Raw genomic sequence first — 18,798 nt, 5'->3', positions numbered from 1 at the left:
GTGAAGTTATTTTTCTATACTCAGCTCTTTGGAAACTGGTCAATAATTCCAGCCTATACTCAAAGGGGAGGGGAAAGTATATATATATATATTGCTTAGAATTCTATACGAAAAATCTATTTCTTCTCCCCCATTTATTTATTCAGTAATTTATATCAACATGGGCTCTTGTATATTTATTTTATACTTTAGGTTATAATTCAATAATATATTATTTATTTGTTGCTCAAATAATTCAGTTTTGGCTATTGGGAGCACTTTCAGGTGGCTCCTATGTCCCTTTAACGTGCCCCTCCCCCATCCTTTTATCTTTTTTTAGCACTTCCATCCTTTCCCGCAATACAAGACAGTCCAAGCTTATCTGTCATATTCCCTGCCTCGGCCCTAGAATCCACCATTTTTCCAAAAGCCCTGTTTTCTCTGATTGGGCAGTGGATTTAGGAGTCCAAATCCGGGTGCTAGATTTGCTCTTCGTTGTTTGAATTGTTTTTTTTTTCCCCATTTATTTATTTATTTATTTAATTTAGGGGAGGCAATCCTTGGTTGACCTCACAGATTGCAAGGACCTTGTCAATTTATAACCCCTTGCTTTTTTATTTTTTATGCCTACCGCACCTGGTCTTCCTAGGTGGTCTCCCATCCAAGTACTAACCAGGCTCAACCCTGCTTAGCTTCCGAGATCAGACGGGATGGGGCTTATTTAGGATGGCATGGCTGTAAACTGTTTTTTTTTTTATTTTTTAAATAAACGATTCAAACAATAAGGAAAAGTTTAAAGAATTAAGTAAATAAGCCCCTAAATTCCATCATGAAGAGATGAGAAAGCTTCACATTTGTAACCGTCCTTTTAAATCTCGATACATATGACATCTGTCTGTGCTTGCTAGATAGCTACCAGTGCACGTGGTTTTTTCACGCTGTACCTACTTTTCTATAACTTGCTTTATAAACTCAATGTGTTATGGACATCTTTCCATATCTATGAATAAAGCTCTACTTCATTAATTTTAATGGCTGCGTTTTTCCATTTCATGGTATATTATAATTTATTTCACCAGTCTCTATTAATGGACAATTAGGACCTTAGGATTTTTAGAAATAAAATCTGTTTTATGTTTTTTTCTGCACTCTGTTGATTATCTCCTTGGAATAAAGAATTTTATTTTGGACCAAAACCCTTGACATTGTTTACCTTGTGTGTGTGTGCTATTTTCATAAACATAAATTTTAAAACTTTAAAAATTATAAATGTAATAAATCAAACAGTGCAGATGTGTATGAAGTAAAAGGAGAAAAATCTGCCCTACTAAGAGGTAACCACTGTAACCCTTTGGTGTAATTGCTAAGAGCGTGGATTTGGGAGCGAGACCATCACAAATTTCACCATAGATTATTTACTGTGTGATCTTAGGCAAATGACCTGACATCTCTACACTCAGGCAAATGACCTGACATCTCTACACTTCAGAATTCTCATTTTAAAATGAGGATCACAATAGTACCTATTCCACCAGTTTATGAGAATGAAATGAATGATATATGTAAAAGGGCTTAGCGCAGTTTCTGGGACATAATAAGGGCTCAATAAACTTGCACTAGTATTATTATTGTTACTATTATTACAGTTATTTCTAGGTATGTGTATTTAAACTTTTAATAACAATTGTTAACTTGCCCTTCTGGCGGATTCTGAAGACTTGATCAAGATCCCTTCATTAGTATTTTCCAAAGAGTGGTACTCAGATTGAATCAGAACCTCTGGGGGTAAATCCAGGAAACTCTCGTTTATCAAGTTTCTCAAAGGATTCTGCTGTCCACTAAAGTTGGAGAATCATTGTCTTGGACACTAAAAGGCTGAGAAAGGGAAAGGGATGGAACACTGGTTAGAAGGGGTCAACCGTGGATGGTCAAGGCTGACATTGGGAACACTATACCAAGCCTGAGACAGCGTAGTGGAGGGGTTGGCTTCAGTTCTGTTCTCAGAAAGACCTGGGTTTGAAGCACAGTGACTAACTAGTGTGGCCTTAGGTCATGACTCTGCTGAGCCTGTCTGGCTCCCTCCCTCTCCTACTTTCCCTCCCTCTCCTACTTGGACAATTGTCACTTTTTCTGCTAGGCTTTTCATGGCCACACTATTTTAAATTGCCTCCTCTCCCACCCCATCCCTGCTCTATTTTTCTCGCTATCATTTATCACCATCTACTATACACAGCTATTTTATTTATGTCTTCCTCACTAAAAGTAAAGCTCCACCAAAGCTTTGTCTGTTCTATTGATGTATCCACTGTCCTTAAAACAAAGCATGTCACATAACAAGTACTTAATAACTTTGTGTATGAATAAATCCACTGATAAAAAAGAAGATATATCTAATTCCTGGGGAGATACTAGGGCTATGAGTATTAATGAGATAATACATTTAAAGAGCTTCCAACAGTGTCTGGGCACATCCTAAATGAATTACTTTTACCCTCCAGCTTTATTGTGGTATAATTGACAGATAAATTCACTGGCTTACTATTAATCTAGGATGCTTCTACGTTGACTGAATCCTGAGAAAGGGGTGAAGGGATCTCGAACTTTTTTTTTTTTTGCAGATTTTTACTGTTGATCAGCGCTCTTTCCCCTAGTGTCCCTCGGGTCATTCTCCCAGAGGAGTTCCGGGTTCCTCAACAATTAATCGAGTCTAACTGGTCCTTCCGCACAGAGAACAGGAGAAGCAGGAGAAGCCAAGCCCTAACTTTGACCAAGAGTTTCTCTCCTACTTTCCACAGCAGGTGACTAGAAAGGGATTTCAATAATAACAGCTGCCTCTACCAGCTAGGTTGATGCCATCGTCACAGCAGAGAAAAAGTTTCTACTGACGAGGTTTTTGGAGGGCGAAGGTAGGGTGGGAGTGTCATCCCTATCAGCGCAGGCACGTTCGGGCTCAACTCCGCGACTATCGCGATAGACAAGCGAGATCGGCGCTGGCCCTTTAACAGCCCCTTCCCGGGGGCCTGCCCCGCGCGTGCGCACTGTGGTTCTGCGCTTGTCATCATGGCGACGCGGGGCCATGTGCAGGACCCTAACGACAGGCGCCTCCGGCCCATTTACGGTGAGTGCCTGAGGCCAGACTGGTCGCCGGCCGGACGCGGCAGGGGCTGCCGAGGCCAGGGCAGGGGCCCAAGAGGGGCGCTGAGGGTACGGGAGCGGGGCTGGCGGGCAGGGGGGGCGGGCCGCAAGGGCCTCTAGGCCGCAGCCACCCGCCTCGCGTAGGCGCCGGCAGGGCCTTCCTGAACCCTGCGGTGGCAGCGGCGCGGTCGTGGCAGCGGCGTGGGTCGTGGCAGCGGCAGGTCGGTAGAGCAGACCCGACAGGCAGGGATGCGTTGTTAGGACCACACCGAGGGAGACCCGAGATCTTTCCGCAGGAGGAAGCTGGCTCCGGCGTAAGTGCGGGACACCCTACTTGAGGGAAAATTCCCCACCAAAGACTTCTCACGTACGGGGCACGGGGCCTAGGGGCTCGTCCGACTAGCTTTGCTCGGTGCTCATGAAGAAACAGAGGTCCACAGAGGGGAAGGGGCTGACGCAAGGTCACCCCCAGATCGAGTCAGGAGCAGGCCGGATTCGAGGCTCCCCATCCAGAGGTCTTTAGTGGAGAAACAGCTGCTCTGGGCACACGTGGGAGGCAGGAGTTGGGGCGGGGGGGGGGGAGGGGGAGGGGTTGGGGGTGGAGGGTGGTCTTGGGCCCAAAATAGCTGCGAAGAGACTGGTAGCTCCTGTCGAATGGGCTTGCAGGGCTGCTGCAGGGCTTTTGCTTTCTGCAGCTTCTCTGTTTTTCTTTCTTTCTTTTTTTTTTTTTCCTTTTCTTTTCCTGCAGTTTGCCTTCGTGTGCTAAGTGGAGCCCCCTCCATAACGCTTACCTCAACCCGCAGGCTTTAAGACGTTGATGTCATCCTGCTACCCCGGTTGTGAAAAGTCACAGATTTGAGTCAGGGAGAAACACCTTCTCAGTAATCTAGGTGTTCTGTAATTGGACAGTGGTCTCTTTTGCATGTCCTTTCCTCTCGGATGGTTGTTTGGTCTTGGTCTCAGTCAATAGTGAGGAAGGCTGCAAGGTCAGTGGGTTTTGCAAACTTAGACCTTGTGTTTCTAGTGTGAATGTTACTAAATGGAGACAGATCATTTAACTTTTTGGGGGGAGGGGTAACTTTATGTTTCTGGCACAGTAGACCCTGCTTTTATTTTGTAATTTGTATGATGCTTTCCTCTCACGTTTGATTCTAGCAACAACCCTGTGAAAATGGGTAATAATGATAGCTAATATGTATAGAGTGCTAATTATGTCAGTTACTGTTCTTGGCTTTTCCATATATGGGTTATCTCAGTCTTCACACATTGTCATGAGGTGAGTAGTTTTTTCCAGTCCCACCAACCCTCCCCAGCTTTTTTCACAGATGAGGAAACTGAGGCTTTACTAATGTTGTGTAATTCGTCTAAAGTCACTCAGCTACCTTTGGTGGACTAGGATCTGAACCCCCGTGGACTGTCCCAGAATCATCTTAATCATAGAAACTACCTCACTTTGAGCTGAAGGCACTGACTTGCCAAAGGTCACACAGGTGGTGAGTGGCGGAGATAGGACTCTGATTTTCGTTTCCCTAGGACTGCATATTCTCATGCCCTCCAGTATATATTTTCAGAGGGCAGGGATGAAATACACAAGGGTGACCGAGGGAAAGAACTAAATTCAGGATTCGAAATTCGTGGTCATTAACAGCTCTGCGCAGTAGCTGCCTGCAGAGTTCTTTTTTCTTTTTTAGCTAAAAAGAGTCGGTGCTTTTAAGAATAATTGGATTTCTAACATTGTCCTTGAGGACCAAAGAAAATGCCTTTGGTGTCCTATAAATCATTTAGAATTAATAGTGTTTTGAACTATCCAATAAGAAAAACCTTGTCCATTTCACATTGCTAAACATCAGGATATGTTAATCAGAAGTAACCTGTCATATTCTCATAAATGAAGCCAGAGTTATGTTGCTTTTCTTATAATTAGAGGGGAAAAGGATTAGAAGAGGCTATCTTTAGGAATTCCAAGGCAATTAACAGAAACTGTCTAGAATAGGAAAAGAAACGGTAGTGACTATCCTCGAATTCAGCACTTTTGACTTTGACCTCCAGACTTTGGCACAGCCCCTGCTTTTGTGTTTAAATGCATTGGTGCCTCAAACCACCATTGTTTCTTTAATTCAGACACTCGTTACCTAATTAAAAAAAGCTCACTTGTGGTGGTGCTTGCCCACCAGCCAAAAGTTCAGCGGACTGTCAGCATTGAGTGCTTATTTGTGTGCTAACTATCCTATTAGGTAGGTAAGATTATTGTAGTGAACTGGAGGCCAGAGATTAACTTGCTCGGAGTTGCAGCTAGTAAATCTAGAGCTGGGATTTGAACACAGGCATTCTCACGGGAGAGTCCAGCCCTTTACCAAGTTCAAATTCAGCAGCATTACTGTCTTTGTATAGCATTATTTGTATTGCAAAGGTTTTAGGATTTTATAACTGTTGGAAACCTTCCTAGTGATCTCAACTCTTGCTGAATATTGTTGAGGGTAGAAACAGGGTTATGAGGGTGAATAATTGTAACATTGTGGGTTGAAATGTAGAAGGTAAGATGTGGAGAAATTCTATTTTTGGTGTCTAGGTTTGGTAAAGCTTTTCTGTGCAGAAATTTGGTTGTTTGAAACATCCTCAGAGTGCATCTCATTATTTATAAATTGGTAAGTTTAGGTATTGCATTCTTGGTTTTTGAAAACCACTCGTGACCTTACAAAAACATCTACTTTATTCCGTCTTTTTTTTGCTAAAATAATTCTCTCGTGCTTTATAGTTCTCAACATATTTTTTACCTTGTGACTTTCTTCTACCATTATTATTCATTTAAAAATGTTTTTAGTGTTTAGGGGGAGAGGAGGTATAGGAGTGATGGTCAGGTATGGCACTTAATACGTTTGCGTAGAATACAGGAATTGCTAGGTCAGCAATTGCAAAATAGAAATAGAAAAAATTGAAAGAAAAAAATATTCCCGTAGTCTTTAGAATACACACACATTTATATTTACTTTTCTGGCACAAGATCTTTTGTTCTAATCTGTCTTTCTACCTTGTAGTCTGCCTCTAGTCTGGATCAGGTGTAACATATTTCCCAGCTGTTTCCTGATTGATAATCACTTCCTTGGTGAGTTAGGACATTTTCCTTCAGTGCCTGGCCAAACTCCAGGTAATTAATTATTCTGTAGTTCATTAGTAAAAACTCCCATATCTTCAGTGGAATGCGTAGTATTCTGAGGCATCTGTTGGGCTGTGCTAGCTCTGTGAGTTGTGTCCTTCCTGTTTTGCCCCAGGAGTGGGTAGCAGGGTATCTTGGTTAATGAAGATTATCTTAAAAGTCACTTGATACAGCATTTTGTTTTTTCCTGAAATTATGACCATTTAAAAAAGCTCTGATTTAGACTTTTATATGACCATTTAAAAAAGCTCTGATTTAGACTTTTAAATTCTAAAAATATTTTAAACTTAAAGATTGTAATGCACAGACAATTCCTGGAAGACTGCATAGAGTAAAGGGTAGTTGGAGCATAGGTCAAAATTAAGAGACTAATACTTTTCATGTTATATCTTTATGAACTGTTTGGATTTGTTTCAAATCACGATGTTTTTTGTTATTTAAAAAATTGAAAAGATTTTATAAAAAGTTAAATTGTTTTGAAGAATCTAATAGTGGGAAGCCATCACTAGTAATTAGTTCTTGGAACTTATTGTTGTAGTCTCTTTGTATGTATGTATGTAACTCATTTCTCAGACTACTCAATTTCCAGAAGATGGTTCCTCTACCCATCCAGTTTGTTCATTTATATATTCCTTTCTTGATTCAACTTATTTATTGAGGTCCTGATATGTGCTTTCAAGGAACTTGTAGTCTCAGATTTTTAAAATAATAGTAAGTACGTTTGTGCTAGGGGTTCTGAAGGAAAAGTCCAGGTTGCCAAGAGATATGGGCATCTCGGCTTTTGGGGACAAATCAAGAATAGATTCCCTGAGGAAGTTACATTTTTCTCTGGATATGAAAGAAGAGCAGAAGTTAGGGATGAAATATGGAAGAGGGGTGGAGAGAGTGAGTGTGTGAAAAGGAGCTTGTTCCACTTGAGGACCTAAGAAAATTCTTGTATGGTTGGGATGTAGAGTTGGGTGAGATAAGACTAGAGATAGAGCGACTCAGATCTTTGTAAGCCATTTTAAGGATTTTGAAATTTGTTATAAAGACAGTGAGAAGCACTGAAGAAATTTAACCAGAATCAGGTAATCAAACTTGCATTTTTAAAAGATAGCTCTGAATACTCTGGGGGGAAATAATTTTAAAGGGGGCAAATGTAGGATGTGAGGTGATCAGTTAGGAGGCATTGTTCATTTTTAAATTCACACCCCCCATCTTGCACATAGTAGTTATTAAACTAAGGCTTGTTGACTGAAAGAATGTTTCAGCTACCATTTGTACTGGTAAAAGCAAGGATCCTATTTACAAACATTCAGGTTTTTAAAGCAAAGGACATGGTAATATAACTATGGAGCTAGAATTCAGTCTTTTTTTAAATTGGAGAAATATCTTCAGTAGTCTCTGAAGCTCTTACAGGAAGTGGAAACAGTACAAGTTGTCATTTCAACCTCTAGAGACTTTCCACAGCAGCTGTAAGAACATACAACATGAAGGCTGTCCTTTTTATTTGCAAGACTGAGCCCTTTCTTTGTCAGTATCCCTGAGTGTTATTGGACAAATTCATTCCAGGACCTCTTCTGCAGCGCAGGTAGACATAGGCTTGCGTGTGTCGGGGTTCTGCTGCTGTCTGTCTGCATCTGGACCGAAGAGGAGCTTCTGTGGAAGTATTACCTGGGAGGGTGGCTTGCCCATTCATTCAGCAAATTTTGATAGTCCCTTGCCAATGATTTAACCCAATGTTTCCCAAATTTCTAGCATTCTTTGACCTAATCTGATGATTTTAGCTTTATTATACTACTATGTGTATTATTATTTACTTAATATTTTCCTCTAAGTTGACTTTTAAACTTAAGTTTATTTTAAAAATGTCATTACCATTAATGGAAAACCTGTCACTTGCTGTGAGAAAACAAAACCATAAAAATCAGTACAGTGAAAACGAAACAATGTTATTAATGTCAACTAGATTCTGATACTTGTGAAACTGTCTGAGACCTGTTCCTTCCCTGTTTAAAAAAAGACAGCAAGAATTAAAGAAGTAGCAGGCTAACAGCAAATCGAGGCTATCTCCTTAATATAAAGGAAATATTAGAAAAGAGATCAACTTCCTCACTGTATTATCTAGTGCTGTCTGCAAGGACCATCTAAAAAACATTTCAGTTGGTGTGGTACCCATGCTTTGAAAAACATTGCTGTAACTGATGCATCATCGTCTTATTGTTTCCTCTGTGTGATTTGTGGGTGACTGATTTTGGTTTACTCCTGTTATTAAGGGAACAACACCAATCTTTATGGTCAAGCCACAATTACCCTTGAGTAAGTTTTAAAGACCTAACTAAAAAAGATGGACTTACTATATTATTTTTATTGGCCTGTTTTCTCCAAGGGCTACATAATTTATGTTCCAGAATCAGTAATATAAAATGAAAATATCTTTTCCCAAAAAGCTCAGCAACCAATTAGTCAGTAGTCACTGAGGGAGGCGTCCAGGAAAGCGGAGCCTGAGAGCAGCCTGGATGTGGCGGAGTGTCTTAGTTAAAACTCTTTTGGGTATAAGGAACAGAAACCCACTGATATCAGCTCAAGTAAAGAGGGGTTGCTGTAAACCCTTGTGGGCTCCTGAGGCAGAAAATGCAGTGTTCCAGGGTCTCACGGAAACTGGAAAGCTGTCAGGATCTGAACCTTCTTTCTCAGATGCTCATCTCTGCTTTTATGTGTGTCTGTTCTTTTCTCCGTTTGGTTCTCCAGATTGTTTTTCCCTACTTAAGCATCAGTTTACCCAGGGCCTAACGTGTTGGCTTTGTGGCCACGCCAAGCTATGGCTAGAAGATGGAGAGGTCATTAGCCTTTCCCCACACGCTTAATCAGCACTGCCCTCCCTTCAGTTTTTTGATATAGTTGACATTTTTCATTTTTTTATAAATATGTGCAGGAAGAGTCAGGGGGGAGCTCCTTTTCTTCACTCCCCATCAACCAACTTGCATCCCCTAAGGCTCCTTCAAAATGGAAATTCCAGAGCTGCTGCTGGTAACCTCAGACTCATATTTATTGCCTTCCAAGTGAGCTTTAGCTTTCCCAGAGCTTTCTGACTCCAGCTTTCAGTGTTGCAGTTGCAGATTACCTGGCAGAAACCTTATTTATCCAAAGTAGGCCAAATGTCCACTCCATTGGGCTACAATTACATGGTCTGGACATGGTCATTCAGCAGAGGCAGTGGAAACCTTTCCCAGAGAAGAGGACATGGGCAGGTAGGAACAATAATTTCAGAGCTTTGTCAACTACAGGAAGTTAAGTATCCTTACAGTGCTGACCCCTGCTCTGATCCATTTATGGACAGGTCCGCAGATCTGGGGATTTCATCAAAGATGTCTGCTTGAGAAGGCTTCATGGTATGTTCTTCTATAAACCTGGAGTTTTGCAGGACTGAGTCAGCAGTAACAAGAACTGACTCAGAATGAGATCAGCCTCAAGTCTTTAGGAAGAGAAGGTGTCATTGAGCTGTACTTTCTCTGTCATAGTCTATAAAGGACAAATGAAGGCTTATTGGCTAAGCTAAGAATTTAAGAAAATGAGTATTAGCTATTTGGGTATTCAGGACGAGATTGTATGCTTTTCGATTTCTGCGATTCTCCGGTCTTTCTACCAGAGTACTAAGTCTTTGATCTTCCTTTCTAGATTGTGATTCCCTCCACAGTAGGGCTCTTTTTCTTTTTTGAATTTTTATAAGAGTATTTGAGCCAAACTGACGACATGTGCCAAGGAGCAAGATCTCAGATGCTCTGGCCACAGTAAGGCTCCCTTTGGCTTTCTTCCCTGGGTTGTGATTCCCTCCAGGGTCAGGATTCTTAATCTTTTTACATAACATTTAGGTGCTTATCAATATTAAGCACAGTGAAGACTGAAGAGATGAAACTCAAGTGTTCACGTGGCTGTTAAAAGTTTTTGTAAAATATTAATTGGAGAAAAATTGAACCCATTAGGTAAAATGATAGTCTATTTTGTTATTTGGGATACTCCAGGCCACCAGAGCCATAAATTACTTTGAGTTGTGTCAGTCTCCTCTGTCCCTGTGCTGATTTGGGACCTTGATGATCAAAGAGGGACTAGTAGTGGTAATAGTTTGTGAACTGGTTTGTGTTCCATTATCTTTCTATATTCAGAATCAACAGCTACCACCCTATTTCCCACTTAAAATACTTTTCGTTTTTCTTCTCTGAGAAGGAATCTTTGCTTTTATTATTTTTAAATTTAAATTTATTTTTAGAGCAGTTTTTGGTTTACAGAAAAATGAGCATCAAGTGCAGAGAGTTTCTCTAAATCCCCACATTCCTCTCCTTTCCCCCAGTTTCTCCTATTATTAACATCTTGCATTAATGTGATATATTTGTTACAATCACTGAGTCAATGTGATATGTTATTAATTAAAGTACATAGTTTACTAGTTTACATTAGGGTTCGTTCTTTGTGTTGTACTTTCTGTGGGTTTTGACAAACGTACAATAATGTGTCTTTATTACAGTATCATACAGAACAGTAGCACTGCCTTAAACTCTACCTATTTATCCCTCTCCCAACCCCTGGCAACCGCTGATTGTTCTACTGTCTCTAATTTTTGCCTTTTCTAGAATGTCATATAGTTGGAATCATATAGCATGTAGCCTCGTCAGATTGGCTTCTTTCACTTAGCAACATGCATTTAAAGTTCCTTCATGGTTTTTTTTTTTTTTTCGTGGCTTTATAGCTCATTTCTTTTTTATCACTGAGTAATATTTCATCGTGTGGTTGTACCACAGTTTGTTTATCTGTTAACCTATTGAAGGGCATCTTTGTTGCTTCTAAGTTTCAGCAGTTATGAATAAAGTTGCTGTAAACATTCGTGTGCAGGATTTTGTGTGGAAGTAAGTTTTCAGCTCATCTGGATAGATATCAAGGGGCTCAGTTGCTGGATCATTTGGTAAGAATACGTTTAGTTTTCAAAGAAGTTGTCAAACTCTCTTCCAAAGTAGCTGAACCAGTTTGCATTCTTACCAGCAAGGAATGAGCATTGCTGTTGCTGTCATTTGTCGTTGCTCTCTCATAGCTGCAAAATAGATTATTTTGAGTTTTCTGCGCCTAGTCTATCCCTGCCCTGAAAGAGGGATCTGGTAGTAGTAGTAGGTTGTAGCTGGCCTGTGTTTAGTCATCTTTCTATATTTAGAATTAACAGCTACCACCGTTTCCCATTTCAAACCTTCTCATTTTCTTTTAGATCTTCTTATCTGGAAATGAATTTTTGCTTTTGTTAGACTTTTGAATAATAATCAATTACTTTTTCCCCCATTAACGCAATTTTATAGCAGTTCTCCATATTCCTTAAAAGCCAGAATGGATATGTAGCTTAGAAATCCTAGAAGTAAGTCAATTGTTCTTCAAAGTCAGTGCTAGTTTCTATTTTTGCTAGAGTGTTTGAAACTTTAGTTTTCTCTGTATCCTTTCCCACTCCTGATATTATTGGACTTCATCTCTACTGCCTCCACCATGGGTAATCTTTCTCTTTTCTTCAGAGAAGAACACTTAACTCTGTGATAAAGTAAGTATTCAGTAAAGATTTTATTGAAAGAACATGATTCATTTGGTAGATTTAAAGTTTGAATATTAGAAAGGGTTCTTTTTTAAAAATATATTTTAATTTTGGAGTGACTAAACCTATTTATTTTCCACAGGTAAAGAAATTAATGTCACCTGTCATCTAAATATGTTTGCCTTGAGTCCTCCTTTAAGGATTAATACAACTAGATTGTATGGCTTTTGGATGAAGGAGGACTATAGTGATGGCTGTAAGGTGGTGTTTTGGACTATCCTAGTCGTTTAGAGTTAAAATTAGCTCCATGATGTTTTTAATACTGCATTGACACTTTCGGAAACATCTGATACCAGCCTGTGCATTTTTCATATTTATTGTTGAAGGAATGTAATTATTATAATTTCTGTTTTCATAGATTATCTTGATAATGGTAATAATAAAATGGCAATTCAGCAAGCAGATAAATTATTGAAGAAACATAAGGATCTTCATTGTGCTAAGGTAGGTTCATTTGATCTTGAGTTACTTCTATTTGGTGGGTTGTATATTATAATCTTTACAGGGAAAAGATGTTTAATCTCTTTAGTTACTACGTATTTTTTTTTTTCAAAGTATTTTTAGGCCATTTGTTTTCTTGATCATTTAAGTGCTGTAAATATTATTTAGTTAAAAGCTAGCTATTTCTTTGGGAATAGTTATCTAATTTAATTATTCTGTTTCCACAGAGTCCTCTTAAGCAATGTTTTGCATTCTTAATATACTGAAATGGGAAAGAATCTTGATTTGGTCATATTTTTAGTAAAATGGCTTAGTTGATTAGTAACCAAAGCATACTTTACAACTTCTTGTGCTTTCAGATTGGCTTTCTATGGTTCATATTTCCTTTTCTGTCCTTTTGAACCTGATTTATCTTTTCTTTCTATCAGGTTTTAAAGGCAATTGGTTTACAGAGAACTGGAAAGCAGGAGGAAGCCTTCACCCTGGCACAGGAGGTAGCAGCCCTTGAACCCACAGATGACAACTCGCTGCAGGCACTGACTATTCTTTACCGGGAGATGCATCGACGTATGTTTCTTTCCTTCCATTGCTTTTAAACATGCGCTTAAGTTTTTGGATATTTCTAGTTGAGTTCTCTGTTTGATTTACTTATCACTCATGATTTGGTGGATGACAAAGGTGACATAATACATTAACCACGATTTCCAAAGACTAGACAGAAAGAGTATTTTACATGTATTAGGGTCCTCAAATTGGAATGTGGACTTCAGTTTCATTTGTGACACTTTGATTTGCTAAATGGAAGAGTTACTCTTTTTTTTCCACTTTTTAATATGGAAAATTTCAAATATAGACAAAAACAAGAGAATAGCATAATAAATCAATCACATTGTACTCATTACCCACCATCAGCAATTGTTGACACATGGCCAATTTTATCTGTTCCCACCCCTTGCCAGAATATTTCTGAGCGTATCCTAGATAGTCTGCCATTTCATCTGTAAATGGTTTTTTATTGTTGACTTCTTAAATATATTATAAAATAATATTTCTTAGAATACATACTATAGAACATATTTTATGTAACTCTAAACAATTTGATGTGGAATAATGAACATTCATGAAACTACCTCCCAACTTAAGAAATAGAGAGAATTTATCAATACTAAGAATGCTTCCTGTGTGTTCCATGTCGATTTCATTTCCCCATTTACCTTCTAATGGACCAGTGCAATGGCATGGAGGCATGATACAGCACAGGTAAACTAGTGGAACTATTAATAGTTTGATGTGACTGGAACATAAAATGCTAGGGGAGTTAGGAAGGAGACAGGCTGGATCTTGTTTTGTATATTATAAATGTAATGGAGAGGCTCACCTTTTCCACGTTTTACTGAATAACATCTAATCAAGAGAAGAGTAATATCACATGAAGTGAAGTAATACTTTTTTTCTTTAATGACGAGACATCTATTTTCTACAAGTAGGAAAAAAATTAAATGCTGTTAAGATCTAAGTTACACTTTAGTAATTAAAGAAAATTCTATTTCCTTTTTATCTTAGCGGAGCTAGTTACAAAACTTTATGAGGCAGCTGTGAAGAAAGTACCCAATAGTGAGGAGTATCACTCTCACCTCTTCATGGCCTACGCCAGAGTGGGCGAATACAAGAAAATGCAACAGGTAACTTGATGCTCATATCACCTGGACTGTGGGGTTAGCTATTAGGATTTGCTAAAAGTCTTTTTAATGTGATTTAACTGCAGTGGTGTGTGTGTGTTTGCATACATGTGTAGAACTGAATTATGTTGAGATCAGTTAACTTTCTTTGTGTGTTTTAAAGATGAACTATTCAAGATTTTTATATGTTTTATTTGGGGAAATTTGATAACATTGTTCTGGTAAGTCTGCTTCAGATTGTCCCATTTCAGTTTGTCTCAGATTGCTGTTATTTCAGAAAGGCACAAATCTGAGAGCAAAAAATGAATAGACTATAGAAAGATTAATTTTAAAGTTTACATCTAATTTGTAAATTTAAATATTTATAGCCTGCTGAGATTTTTAAATCTACCAGGGGGGAAAAATCCTCATTGCTTGGGATACTTTTTTTTTCTTTTTTTGTTTTTTGTTAGAGGCAGCTTTTTTGCAAGTTAGCACATTTTAGGTATTCCTGGTAGGCATGTGAGCCTCATTTGGACACATTTGGACTAGCGGGTGGGTAAAGCTGACATCCCAGAGAAATAAACTGCCCTCTTAAGTCCATGAAGGTTATGATGTCAAGCTAGTTTTTGTTTTTGTTTTGTTTTTAGAAAAGCTTTGTAGCTATAATGTCTTCTGAAAGCAGAGTTTTCTTAAAATTAATCTTTAATCTCCTTATGCAAGTTTTTAAATTGGAAGAATTTTTTTGTATAATTCTTTGAAGGAATTTAATCATTGTTTTATTTACTCATGGCATATATTCTCAGGAAAAGTATGGAGGTTATAATTTTTCTTTAAATGCAAAATGGATATTTTTTTAAAAAATTGGCAGCACTAACACAGATACATGTAAATCCATATATTATTTTTACTTCTAGGAATATGTTTTAAGCAAAATATATTAGTTCACCAATATTGATAGAGCTAAAGAAATTATGGTTCATCTGTATGGTAGAATAAAATGCAGTTAGTTCATCCTCCCCAAATAGTACTGGGTGTCTTTATTCGTGGACATAGAACAGTGTTCCCAGTATACATTGAGAAGTTGTAAAATGGCCTTCTCTTTCTACTCTCCTCACATCCACTCTCCTTATTGAAGTGTATACATCTTTAAGGATACGTACCAAATGCTACTAGGGTACAGGGCTATGGATACTTTCCATTTTAATTTCTTTTTTTTTTTTAAACAAAGCATGTGTTAATTTTATCCCACAAAATATATTTTTGCTATATATATTACACACACACATAATATAACAAAAAAGGACAAGTTCACACAATGGCAATATTAAGATAAATTTTGAACAAAAGAAAAAAATCTTTTGAACAGGTTTTATTTCTGTATAGCTTAACTTTACATATTGTCAAAGGTACACAATTTTGCTTTTTTTTTTCCCCTCTGAGAAATTGCTTTGATGTGGCTTAACAGCAGCAGTTCTTTAGTATGTTATACCTATAGCTTGCTTTTACACTATACCATCCTTATGTATTGGTAGTACTCTAGCGTTAAATGTTTTAGAATGGGACATCTAATTTTTATTCTACCTTTGTTGCTGTTTAGGTAGTTGCAATTTCATTGTATATTTTGAAAGTGGTATGTCAGTCGGGGGTGATAGGTGTTTTACAAATTAAATGTCATGTTTTATGAAGATGAGGTTTTTGTATTGTTTGTTGCTGAATCCTCAGCTCCTCCAGTAGCATCCTCAAAATAAATATTTGTTAAATAAATGAATGATTTGCATAAATTGGTGGAGGTAGGAGAGAGGGAAGCCAGGGAATCAGAAGACTTAAGGATTTGTACTGCCCCAGATGACATCTTTCCCAAATAAAAAACAAAAACAATAACAACAGCAACAACAACAACAAAACATCTCGAAGGTTAAAAAAATGAAGAGTTGCTAGGCCATTCACATGGTGATTAGACTTTCCTTTTTCTGTAAATGACATTCTTATTCTCCGAGTCACCAGTCTTCAGCCATGTTTTTTTTTTAAACTTGTCTATTTTCAAGTTTTCTTTATCAGCAGAAAGTTAGTGTCTGTAAGATAGTAGGGTGTGGGCATGAAATTTTTGTCTTTTATATTAAAAATTCACATTAATTTTTATTCTATTCCTTTTTATTTCTGCATGTCATTATAAAAATGTCTTCTTTACCCAAATTATCAAGTAAAACTAATTTTCTAACACTTTACACTCTATTCCTCCAGAGTCTGGTGTTGGAAGCAGGGACCTCAAGCCATCCGAGACTCTCTTTCTATCCTGTGTGTCCGTTCTGTCTCCAGGTCATCTTGATCCAATCTCCACAGTGTCTTTGAGGTCTCTTTTCTGTTTGATCTACCTCATCTGGTTTATTTCCTCACTGCCTCACCTCTTTTTTCTTTCTATTTTTTAACTGTTAACATACCCTTTCTAGAAGAATATAGATTTATGCACATCACTCCCCTGTAAGACTCCGTGAATGCCTTATGACAAAGATATCTGTCTACTTTTCAGCCCTTTTCTCTACTACCTGCTCCTCTTCATCCTTTGTGTCAGACAAATGTCCTACTTGTTCATGTCAACATATGTCTTTCCTTTCTTTAATGTTTTCATTTGGATTCATTTGCTGCTACCTAGAATTGATTTACTTACCTGTTCACCCCAGATATTTGCATTTGTACCCCCATCTTTGCCTATAGACATCCTGTTTGAACTCCAGGGTTTATCCGAAAGGCTGCTACTTTGGAGAAGGCTTTATTGATAAAATGCCCTTTTCTACTTTCCTTTAAAGAAAGAAGGGAGAAATAAGCAGACTAACCTTGCCTTTCTTGGAAACATCCTAGCATGGTGTTTTCGTATAGGACATTTATTTTTATTGCCAAGTGTATTTTAGTTGCTTGTGTATTTGTCTTCTCTCTTTCTCTAGCTTTTAAATGCCTTTGGGACTGGGATTCAGTATTTGTATCCTTGGCAGGAATAGGCATTTCCTTCCATTTAATAGGGGCTCCATGTAGTTTTTCAAGTGGATGGAAGATAGGCAAAAGATTTAAAAAATACATTAACTATGATAATTAGCTGACAGTTTGTAGCACTGATTACTAGTTGGCTAATTATGGATAGGTTCTCAATTATGTATGACTGGGTCAACGTTGCTCCTTCTCACCGCATCCCTTCTGTTACTTAACAGAATGTATGTTACACATTTTACAATGAAAGGGTTCAATTCTAATCAATGGTATTTTGAAAAAACCTTACTATTAACCTAAGAATTAATTTTTGAATTATGTCAGAGTAATCTTTTCTAATTTTGAAGTTTAAATACTGTCTGGATTTCTTTATTTGTTTTACTATAATTGGTTAGTGTGATATCTTCAGCAAAGTTTGTTTACTGATGTACATTCATAATCCAAATTTTTTTTTTTTTAATATTCTGTTGGAACTGTATCAGATTGCAGTATTTTCTAGAAACACTGGGTTTTAATTTGAGAAAATCTGGTTCACAAAGTGAAATATCATTCCTGATGTTACAAAAATTCATGTTGTGATTACCTCTGTTGCTAGCCAATTGAGAAGATCCGTCAAGTCACTAGGCACTTATAGTAACTGGGATATGTAAACATGCTCCTCTTCCCTTAGGAAACTTCTTGTCATATGTCTAGATCATTAATTGCCTTCTGTATGATGTTTTATAAATTAAGTATTTATGGCTCTCTGTCTTTCAGGCTGGCATGGCTCTATATAAGATTGTCCCCAAAAACCCTTACTACTTTTGGTCTGTGATGAGCTTAATTATGCAAGTGAGTATGGCATTCAGAATGGGATTGAGATTTGTTTTTATATTTGTATATAGTTACTGTCCTTAATGTGTCTTCTTAATATCTTGAGTAATGTGCTGCAGCATGTGTCAAATAGGGAGTTTTCATATTGTCAGTTGACTTTTTGAGTTGGGGAGTTTGTTATTCTTTATGAGCTGGAGTATTGGTCTGTTTGTGTGTAGCATAGTCTGTATTTCCCCCGAATTTAAGGATCCATTACTGGGTTATTTGATCAAGTACAAGCCCTGAAATGTTTTATATTTTGACTTGAGGTTTGTCTTTTATAACAGTATTGTTGGTTAGTGAACAGGTATTTGAACTGGGTGGCCTTGTTTTATCACTTCTGCTTTCTGGGCCTTAGTTTGCTCGTTGCAGAGTGGAGATGCTCATCTTTCAGAGCTACTGTAAGGACCAAACTGAGGTACTGTGTAGGAGAGGATGGGAAGGAAGGACTTAAAACGTAGCGGTTAAGAAGAGAGAGGCTCTAGGTTCAAACAGGTCTGTGTTCAAATGTTCGCTTCACCACGTGTCTTGGAGAGTGGTTGGAGAATCTCTTGACCTTATTTTATCTATAAAATGAGAATAATAGCTAACCTTGAAAGATTGTTTATGGTGGTGAATGAGCTCTGAGCAAAATCTCTGACAGTGTTGAAATTATTAATACCATGCATCAATTTTAATTACCAATTTAAGGTAATTGTAGCTAATAGTAAGCTGTGTAAACAATTGGCATTTTGCTTCTAATGTGCGACTATCTCAAAAAGACATCTGAAAGGATTTTCTCTTCAAACACTTGATGATACATACCTTTATACATAATAAACAGTGTAAGCATACTCCCTCTAAACATATTTCCAGAAAAATATTTAAAATATTTAAAAGTTAGATCACGAAAAAAAGTTAGATCATATTGTGGAAACTCAGTATTTTAAGAAGGCATAGGATAATGAATCTTAAATTAATATCTTGCAAAGAATACTGCTCTGTTGTTATCT

At 37.8% G+C, this 18,798-nt stretch overlaps 1 protein-coding gene and 1 pseudogene across 2 annotated transcripts in view; one reads left to right on the top strand and one right to left on the bottom strand.

Annotated features, from left to right (window-relative positions):
- Positions 1-603: 603 nt before the first annotated feature.
- Positions 604-722, bottom strand: LOC118603530 (annotated as a pseudogene).
- Positions 723-2,988: 2,266 nt separating this feature from the next.
- Positions 2,989-18,798, top strand: part of NAA25 (N-alpha-acetyltransferase 25, NatB auxiliary subunit) — a 57,094-nt gene continuing 41,284 nt past the window's right edge. Inside the window, exons 1-5 of one of the 2 annotated variants that reach the window (XM_016149740.2) lie at positions 2,989-3,097; positions 12,232-12,317; positions 12,743-12,881; positions 13,878-13,996; positions 17,711-17,785. In XM_016149740.2, the coding sequence (XP_016005226.1) occupies positions 3,040-3,097; positions 12,232-12,317; positions 12,743-12,881; positions 13,878-13,996; positions 17,711-17,785 (477 nt within the window). In that variant the 5' untranslated portion in view covers positions 2,989-3,039. Of the gene's footprint in view, positions 3,098-3,250; positions 3,429-12,231; positions 12,318-12,742; positions 12,882-13,877; positions 13,997-17,710; positions 17,786-18,798 lie in introns of those variants that run through there. The other variant, XM_016149741.2, reaches the window with a different exon arrangement.

This window comes from Rousettus aegyptiacus, unplaced genomic scaffold (genome assembly GCF_014176215.1).
Source record: "Rousettus aegyptiacus isolate mRouAeg1 unplaced genomic scaffold, mRouAeg1.p scaffold_m13_p_5, whole genome shotgun sequence".
NCBI lineage: Eukaryota > Metazoa > Chordata > Mammalia > Chiroptera > Pteropodidae > Rousettus > Rousettus aegyptiacus.
Note: the sequence above shows the minus strand (reverse complement) of the source record. Positions and strands in the feature narration are given on the sequence as shown.